This window comes from Salmo trutta, chromosome 27 (assembly GCF_901001165.1).
Source record: "Salmo trutta chromosome 27, fSalTru1.1, whole genome shotgun sequence".
In the NCBI taxonomy this organism is placed as follows: domain Eukaryota; kingdom Metazoa; phylum Chordata; class Actinopteri; order Salmoniformes; family Salmonidae; genus Salmo; species Salmo trutta.
The window spans coordinates 33,221,391-33,231,390 of NC_042983.1; the positions used below are offsets into that span (position 1 = coordinate 33,221,391).

Sequence of the window (10,000 nt, forward strand, 5' to 3'; positions counted from 1 at the left end):
GAGGCATCAACATTACTGTGTAACAGATAGTGAATAACATGTATGAACACTATGTGAGGGTGCAATCATGCACTTGACTGACAGTGGAATACTGAGGAGAGTAGTGATGATGTAGTTATATGTCATTTAGCAGATTCTTTTATCCAAAGTGACTTACAGTTAGGCGTGCATATATTTTTGTTCCATAGTAATGACAGTAAGTGAAGCATTTAGACTCTCAGACACTGCCGTAAGCTTTTCTGTTTAACAGCTCCAAAATGGAACTGCGACTTGCCGGCTGGGAGACAATGGCATTATCTCAGTTCTACCGTGTTGTTTTAACTCAGTTTAACACGCTTATCTTATTGCTGCCTGAAATGCGGTTGAAGATCTCGCCGTGAACCCACCCAGGATATGGAAAATGAACCCAGGGAGGAGCTATGGTGTTTATGGACCATCAAAGTAGCCCTCAAACCCTAGTGGGTAATTGGCTGGGACAGCCGCCTCTGCTGCTCTCCAATAAGGTGAAAGTTCATCACCAGCGACATCCGCTCACCACCACCGCCACATTGCCTGCATATTATTAAAGGAGCACGCCTTTCTCTTCAAAACATTTTAATCAATTTCAGTGATTGAATTTCAGTCAATCGTAGCTAATTCGAGATTATTGTGTTGAATATTCTAGTGACTACGGAAATATTGTGAACAACAGTATGTGGTTGCAGATATTAAGGAAGACAGTATATTGTTCAACATTTAGAAAATGTATCCTCAAAAACATAAAATATGAGTTATTTTTCGTCATTGTACTCAAAGCCCTAATGTTTTCTCAATCTTAAATACACGTTTCTTCTTTCTTGACATTTTTCTTGTCATTAATTCTTACTATGATTTTTTATCTTGCCTTACAAAATATGCTACTTTATAGTAGCATATCTTTCACCATCTATTCTGTATTAAATGTTTTATTGAGTCTCTTAAAATAGCACATTATAAAGTCATATTGTAAATGTAAACAGTCTGATGACTGGTAGTGTATTATTCTGTGTATACTGATGTAGGAGTGAGTGTCAATATCAACTGGAAGTGTATACCTGCAGATCGATATGTGTCACAATTAGATGCGAGAGGCATTGATCACAGTGACTTTTGTTTCACTCTCCCTCTGTGCTGTCCTTATCACAGTCAATAGAGTCGTACTCTATGCGCCGCCTCAACAGGGAGTTTAGGAAGGAACCTAAATTCAACCTCGCATTGAACCCCATTTTTTCTGTTCTGAACTTCATTATTAAAAGCAATGTACTCTGAAGTAATTTTATTTTAAATCACGCTCTTGGGAACTTTGAATGGGATATGTTTCTCTCTTCCTGGCCTAGCTTTTAAGAGTGATATGATTGAACAAACAGCAAAAGTGTTCCCAACAGTTTTGATAAAAGTTAAGATCAAAGCTGTAGTTAAGTTTTTGTTGTTATGAATCGTAAATTAAATGTGTGCATGCATGGGGAGGGAGGGGCAGTCCTTTCAATTTACAAAGAAACAGTAACATGTATTTCCATACACAAACACAGAACATATCATGTAGGAAAGGAAATAAAGGAACTTTTGAATAGACTAAAAAGAGGGAGGGGGAGAGAGGAGACATCTTGTCTGACAGGGATGGGGCTGAGAAGACAGAGGGCGGAGAGAGGAGACATCTTGTTTGACAGGGATGGAGCTGAGAATAGGGAGGGGGGAGAGAGGAGACATATTGTCTGACAGGGATGGAGCTGAGAAGACAGAGGGGGAGAGAGGAGTGAGGGAAGGCCATGAAAGTTCAGTAAGACAGACTTAGTGACTGGTGGTGTACCTCCATGTTCCCCTGTTCAGCCTCCATACCTCCATGTTCCTCAGTTCAGCCTCCACACCTTCATGTTCCTCTGTTCAGCCTTCACATCTCCATGTTCCTCTGTTCAGTCTCCACACCTCCACACCTCCATGTTCCTCTGTTCAGCCTCCACACCTCCACACCTCCATGTTCCTCTGTTCAGCCTCCACACCTCCATGTTCCTCTGTTCAGCCTCCACACCTCCACACCTCCATGTTCCTCTGTTCAGCCTCCACACCTCCATGTTCCTCTGTTCAGCCTCCACACCTCCATGTTCCTCTGTTCAGCCTCCACACCTCCATGTTCCTCTGTTCAGCCTCCACACCTCCATGTTCCTCTGTTCAGCCTTCACACCTCCATGTTCCTCTGTTTTCCCTCCACACCTCCGTGTTCCTCTGTTCAGCCTCCACACTTCCATGTTCCTCTGTTTTCCCCCCACACCTCCGTGTTCCTCTGTTCAGCCTCCACACATCCATGTTCCTCTGTTCAGCTTCCACACCTCCATGCTCCTCTGTTTTTCCTCCACACCTCCATGTTCCTCTGTTCAGCCTCCACACCTCCATGTTCCTCTGTTCAGCTTCCACACCTCCATGTTCCTCTGTTCAGCTTCCACACCTCCATGTTCCTCTGTTCAGCCTCCACACCTCCATGTTCCTCTGTTCAGCCTCCACTTGTTTGAAATAACTTATAACGGCCACCGGAGTTCACCCACTACACCACCAGTCACTAAGTCTGTCTTACTGAACTTTCATGGCCTTCCCTCACTCCTCTCTCCCCCCTCTGTCTTCTCAGCTCCATCCCTGTCAGACAATATGTCTCCTCTCTCTCCCTCCCTCTTTTTAGTCCATCCCTGTCAGACAAGATGTCTCCTCTCTCCCCATCCCTATTCTCAGCTCCATCCCTGTCAGACAAGATGTCTCCTCTCTCCCCATCCCTATTCTCAGCCCCATCCCTGTCAGACAAGATGTCTCCTCTCTCCCACCTCCCTATTCTCAGCTCCATCCCTGTCAGACAAGATGTCTCCTCTCTCCCCATCCCTATTCTCAGCTCCATCCCTGTCAGACAAGATGTCTCCTCTCTCCCCATCCCTATTCTCAGCCCCATCCCTGTCAGACAAGATGTCTCCTCTCTCCCACCTCCCTATTCTCAGCTCCATCCCTGTCAGACAAGATGTCTCCTCTCTCCCCATCCCTATTCTCAGCTCCATCCCTGTCAGACAAGATGTCTCCTCTCTCCCCCTCCCTCTTTTTAGTCTATCCCTGTCAGACAAGATGTCTCCTCTCTCCCCCTCCCTCTTTTTAGTCCATCCCTGTCAGACAATATGTCTCCTCTCTCCCCCCTCCCTCTTCTCAGCCCCATCCCTGTCAGACAAGATGTCTCCTCTCTCCCCTCCCTCTTTTTAGTCCATCCCTGTCAGACAAGATGTCTCCTCTCTCCCCCTCCCTCTTTTTAGTCCATCCCTGTCAGACAAGATGTCTCCTCTCTCCCCCTCCCTCTTTTTAGTCCATCCCTGTCAGACAAGATGTCTTCTCTCTCCCCCTCCCTCTTTTTAGTCCATCCCTGTCAGACAAGATGTCTCCTCTCTCCCCCTCCCTCTTTTTAGTCCATCCCTGTCAGACAAGATGTCTCCTCTCTCCCCCTCCCTCTTTTTAGTCCATCCCTGTCAGACAATATGTCTCCTCTCTCCCCATCCCTATTCTCAGCCCCATCCCTGTCAGACAAGATGTCTCCTCTCTCCCCCTCCCTCTTTTTAGTCCATCCCTGTCAGACAAGATGTCTCCTCTCTCCCACCTCCCTCTTTTTAGTCCATCCCTGTCAGACAAGATGTCTCCTCTCTCCCACCTCCCTCTTTTTAGTCCATCCCTGTCAGACAAGATGTCTCCTCTCTCCCCCTCCCTCTTTTTAGTCCATCCCTGTCAGACAAGATGTCTCCTCTCTCCCCCTCCCTCTTTTTAGTCCATCCCTGTCAGACAAGATGTCTCCTCTCTCCCCCTCCCTCTTTTTAGTCCATCCCTGTCAGACAATATGTCTCCTCTCTCCCCCTCCCTCTTTTTAGTCCATCCCTGTCAGACAAGATGTCTCCTCTCTCCCCATCCCTATTCTCAGCTCCATCCCTGTCAGACAAGATGTCTCCTCTCTCCCCCTATCTATTCCATCCTCACCGGTGCCCCGGGAAGAGTTTCCTTAGTGCTTCTCTGGTGGAGTCCGAGCACTAGGATCCCTGTAGCAGGGCCAGTGGTATGGTGTAGCGTGGGGTGAAATGAATTCATCACATCATTACTGCCGGTGATAAATGGTGGCTCGAGCTGTCATGAGGAGGGAGAGGACTGGATGGTAATTATCTGTTCAGCTCCTGGCTCTTCCTCTGCTCCTCTTTATCAGGTAGAATACTTCCCCTACTGCTATTGCTAACCACCAGCACCTCCTCTGTAGGCCACAGACACTGGATTAGACAGGAGTAAACAAGACAGATATTAGGGCTACTCTTTTCATCACCATGTCTCTCAATTTCAATTCAATTTCAATTCAAGGGGCTTTATTGGCATGTGAAACATATGTTAACATTGCCAAAGTAAGTGAAGTAGATAATATACAAAAGTGAAATAAACAATAAAGATGAACAGTAAACTTTACACTCAAAGAAGTTCCAAAATAATCTCTCCACAGGGAAGAGTGACCCCTTCTGTGTGGTGGAACTGAGTAACGATCGGCTACAGACACACACGGTCTACAAGAACCTCAACCCCGAGTGGAACAAGGTCTTCACCTTGTGAGTGCACTTCTGTACCATGTGTTGCCACATACCCATCCTGATCTCATGCTGGGTGGGCTCTCTCTTTCTGTCTTTCTCACTCTCTGACATATGCCACTACTTGATATATGTGCACACACACGCACGTCTATTGAATTGTGTTGCAACTATTGCTAATATTTTATTTTGTATTTTTTTTAACTAGGCAAGTCAGTTAAGAACAATTTCCTATTTACAATGACAGCCAACCGGGGAACAGTGTGTTAACTGCCCTGTTCAGGGGCAGAACGACTGACTTTTATTTATTTTTAAAAAATTTCCCTTGTCAACTCGGGGATTTGATCCAGCAACCTTTTGGTTAATGGCCCAACGCTTTAACCACTAGGCTACCTGCCGCCCCAAATTATAAGATATTAAGTATACATATATTATTTTAAGTAGTATTACAGTACAGGTATTACAGTACCTATAACTATAGCACATTATCATAATGAAGCATGGTTATAAAAAAAACAATCATAGCTATTACTAATAATTTAAGATGTTTTAAAAACACGAGTTAGAATTCGTACTTAATTTCCAGTTATGCCACTACTTGTCACATTTGCCAAAGGACATTGTAAAATGTAAGGATTACAATGTGAATACTATTTTGGGATGCACATGATGATCTCTCTGTTTGTCAATTATCTTCTTTCTATTTCTCTCTATTTCTGCTAAATCTACATGATCATTGTTTGGATAAAGCGCGTTTTCTTAAACATCTTGATTGAATAACATGATCAAACACTGTCATTACTGTAAGTCGCTCTGGATAAGAGCGTCTGCTAAATGACTTAAATGTAAATGTAAATTACTACGTGTTTCATTCAACTAGCAAAGCATTGCACAGCGTTTGCACTTAGCCTACTGTAAATAGTCCAAATCTATTTATTTGACAGTGAGAACATATCATATATTCATGAATCTATATATCTCATAGAAAATATAGCTAATGCTAGTACATCGTTGAGATTTAAATTCAGAGGTCTAGGTTTTATCCCCTTATAAATCATTCCTCCTATACATTTTTATTTTGATTGACATGCCATAATTGGATTCTATACATGACTATGTACATACATTTCTATATATATATTTCAGTCTTCTTTACAGGGAAATACACAAGTGAATTCCCAGGGAAAACTGGGTAATTTAGTCGTCCTTTGAGTGGCGCAGTGTCTCTCTTTCTTTAAGAGAAACCTCTTTTCTTTCCATCAGCCTTCTCCTCCCTAGCCTACTTTCAAAGATGACATTTCCTAGCCACAATTCCCTTTCTCCTACAACTCTCACACCCGTTATTAGTTGAGTACAAAGCTCATAGAGGCTTGGAGTTTCATCATGCTATGATGCGGGTGTGATATGTGTGATTGTAATGGTGTAACGGTTGTTCTGTGGCGAGTAGTAATGTGAAGGACATCCACTCGGTGTTGGAGGTGACAGTGTACGACGAGGACCGAGACAGAAGTGCAGACTTCCTGGGTAAAGTGGCCATCCCATTACTAAACGTGAGTCCTCCTGATGAAATGTCTCTGCTATCTATCACCTCCCCTAGGGGAAATACTGTAAAAAAAAAACTAAAAAAAACACGGAGGATATAAAAACACAAGATATTTTTTGCAACTGTGGATGAGACTGTTATCATTGCACAAAGCAATAGAGAGAGTGAGAGAGCGAAAGAGAGAGCTGTAAGAGAGAGAGGGCGAGAGAGGGCGAGAGAAAGAGAGATATGTAAGAGCGAGAGAGAAGGAGAGAGAGCGATGTAAAGAAAAGAGCGAGAGAGAGACAGCGAGAGTAAATGAATAAAACACCATTGGTAATGTAATGGTACGGTCCTGGCGGGCTAATTCCCCAGGATAGTTCATATCTCCCTGACAATGCTGTGGTGGTAATGAACAGGTACTTGTCAGAGTTGCCACAGTTGTTTTGGGCTCTCTGTCAGATGCAGCAGCTGGGGTTCAAAGGTGGCCCAGGGAGTGTATTCAGCCGGGCATTGCCAGACAGACGGCTGTCATGTCCCTCTCCCACAGATTCAAAATGGTGAACGGAAAGCCTACGCTTTGAAAAGCAAGGAGCTGACAGGGCCAACAAAAGGGGTCATCTTTCTGGAAATAGACGTGATTTTTAACGCTGTAAGTCTCTTTCTTTTCCTCCTCCCCTGTTTTCCTAGTTTGTCCCCACCCTCCACACTCCAGCACCATCGTCTTTCTGTTTGTCCTCCCTCCCCTGCCGTCTCTTGTCGCCCGTCCTCGTTTTCACTTAAATTATCGAAAACTCCCACTCAGCCGCCTTTGTTCGCCCATTCGTTGTCACTGTGTGTGTCCTGCTGGCGGCCATCTTAGTGCTGTGTGTGAGGGAGAGAGCTCTCACTGTAGTCTGTGACGTGCGGCACTACTCTCAACAACATATCTGCATGTACTCAAGACAGTCCTTTCAGTTAGAGATCTATGTCATATTGTGAATGATAGCCATATTGTGTTATTATGATAATATCCCACCACAGACTGTGTGTTAAAGTGTGTATATTATTTCCACACCAGGTAAAGGCAGGTCTCATGACGTTGATACCCAAAGAGCAGAAATACATAGAGGATGAGCCCAGAGTGTCCAAACAGGTAGGTCAACACCGCCACCCTCCACTCTGTTGCCCCGTTTAGCTCAGCATCTACTACAGTCCCCCATTAAATGAGATATTTTAACAAAACTCAACCAGTCTTGAGTGGCATCTTGTGAGGCCACAACAGTGTGGGCAAGAGTGAGAGAAAACATCCCTCTCTTTCCCACTCTCCCCTCCTCCCCCCTCCTCGCTCCTTTACTGTGAGCGGTGAATAGAAATGTCAAGCTGTCAACTCTGGGGGTGTATAAGTAGATTGGCCATCCTTAGTTGGCCCTATGTGCCACTGCTGCTTTGCACTTCATTGTCACACCGCTCAATGTGGCGGTCCCACAAAGGGCTGAATCGCGGGGGCTGGCCCACATCAGACATGTCACATAAACGTTGTTTGGGCTGAGCAGTCACCCGCTCCCACACCCTTTTGTCTCTCTCCCCTCCTCTTCTTTCTCTTTCTCTCTCTATCTCTCTCTCTCTCTGTGTGCTAAAAGATGCACACTCTGCACTTTCCCCTGTGTGGAGTGTAAACCTCCCTGTCCACCCTCCCTGTTCGCTCCTCTCTGTTTTCATCTGTACTTCACCTCTGACTCATAGAGATGCCCCATGTCAACATCTCTGAATGATGATGTCATCGATGGCTTTAGAGAGATTGCTCAGTAAGGGCTCCTTTGTGTGGGGCTAGTCCCTGCTGTGGTCGCTGTCTGTCCTTACAAACACAAGACCCCCAAACCCAAAGTAGCCAGTCAAATACAGACATTATATTACATTACAATTCCACTATTCAGCAGTTGATATCTGCATTAATTAAACTACCATGGCCAGGAACAAAGCAGGAACAACTCCAGGCTGAAGTTATAACGGGAACCAGAGTTTGTCCTGGTATGGTCATATGATCCCGGGAAAACTCCTGGGCCTAGATATAACTACTAATGTTGGTGTAGGAAGTACATTGGAGAGAGAGATAGTTTACCGTAGTCCCTCTGCTGCTAGTTACAGTAGTGTGATCAAAGCGTGGCCGTGTGCAGGGATGTGGGTGACTCAGAGTGCTGTTGTCTTCAGGGGGTGGATGTCCCCACCAGGACACCGTAGACTCACAGTCATTCTCAGTTCACCACTACTCTACCTTGAATAATGAATTAGTCGGTGGTCTAAAAATACAACTACCTCTAAACGTCCCAGAATCCTCTTAAAGACACATCAGAATAACACTTTCCCTCTTCGGGGACTACTTCCTGGATGTGATTTATTCTGTCATGTTGTTTTGGTATTCCGTGATTGGAACACAGCAGAATGGGACTGTGGTGCTTTCATCATCTGTGGCCAGATGCCTGCCTGAACTCCTTAGGGATGTGAAATCATCACGGGCTGTTAACACTATTACTATGACTTGCCTTCAGCTAAAGAGACTTAAAGAGACACAGCTTCAGTGAACATGACTTGATTTAGTGATTAAGTTTCTTATAGTCTCAGCATTTCCTTAACAATATTGTGCCAATACTTGACCAACACTAGGCTGGCAAACTGATGGGGTATGAGAGACCAGATGACATATTGTCCTTGTTGCCCTTTGCCCATCATTGCTCCAGTATCTCATACCCCATCACATTGCCAGTATTATGGCCTTTAAGAAGCTTTGTACCACGGCTTGGCTAAATACTCAATTCTGATTAGTTGAGAGGATGTTGATTATATACAATTACATAATGAACTCTAGAATGAGAGTTAACTTAATAAAAGTTGATTCCTCGACCATCGACCGTCATTAACAGAATTATAATATATATGTTTATATTCTTAATTCCATTCCTTTACTAGATGTGTGTGTATTGGGTATATGTTGTGTAATTTGTTAGATATTACTGCACTGTCGGAGCTAGAAGCACAAGCATTTCGCTACACCTGCAATAACATCTGCTAAAAATGTGTATGTGACCAAAAACATTTGATTTGATTTGATTGTTATGTCTGTTTCTATGTCATGTTTTTGACTGCTTATGTCACCTCTGTGCTCTGTCCAGTTGCTTCTGCAAAACTTCAACAGAGTGAGACGCTGCATCCTGTTCCTCATCAACGCCGGCTGCTACATCAATAGCTGCTTCGAATGGGACTCAACTCAGAGGAGCATCTTCTCCTTCCTGGTACTAATGCATATATTTACATGTACACACAGACATACTCACCAGCTCCTTCCTGGTACTAATGCATATATTTACATGTACACACAGACATGTTCACCAGCTCCTTCCTGGTACTAATGCATATATTTACATGTACACACAGACATACTCACCAGCTCCTTCCTGGTACTAATGCATATATTTACATGTACACACAGACATGTTCACCAGCTCCTTCCTGGTACTAATGCATATATTTACATGTATACACAGACATACTCACCTGCCACCTCCTGGTATTTACCCTTCAGAAATACAGTATGCAAATACATATACATAGACCCATGTCTGTTATAAACACACACATACTTGCAGCTGCTCACACGTAGCTGCTCCAAACAATAGATGGTACTGACAGTATATACTCTTAATAACCAATAGATGGTACTTATATACTCATAACCAATAGATGGTACTTATATACTCATAACCAATAGATGGTACTTATATACTCTTAACCAACATATGGTACTTATATACTCTTAACCAATATATGTTACTTATATACTCTTAACCAATATATGGTTCTTATATACTCGTAACCAACATATGGTACTTATATACTCTTAACCAATATA

General features: G+C 43.9%; 1 protein-coding gene across 3 annotated transcripts in view; it reads left to right on the forward strand.

Moving 5' to 3' along the window:
* The window catches only part of LOC115164918 (multiple C2 and transmembrane domain-containing protein 1-like), a 260,651-nt gene that overhangs the window by 160,635 nt on the left and 90,016 nt on the right, over positions 1-10,000 (forward strand). For all 3 annotated transcript variants that reach the window (XM_029717838.1, XM_029717841.1, XM_029717840.1), the window contains 5 exons: positions 4,511-4,613; positions 6,040-6,142; positions 6,665-6,766; positions 7,175-7,249; positions 9,264-9,383. In XM_029717838.1, coding sequence (XP_029573698.1) covers positions 4,511-4,613; positions 6,040-6,142; positions 6,665-6,766; positions 7,175-7,249; positions 9,264-9,383 — 503 coding nt within the window. The remainder of the gene's footprint in view (positions 1-4,510; positions 4,614-6,039; positions 6,143-6,664; positions 6,767-7,174; positions 7,250-9,263; positions 9,384-10,000) is intronic.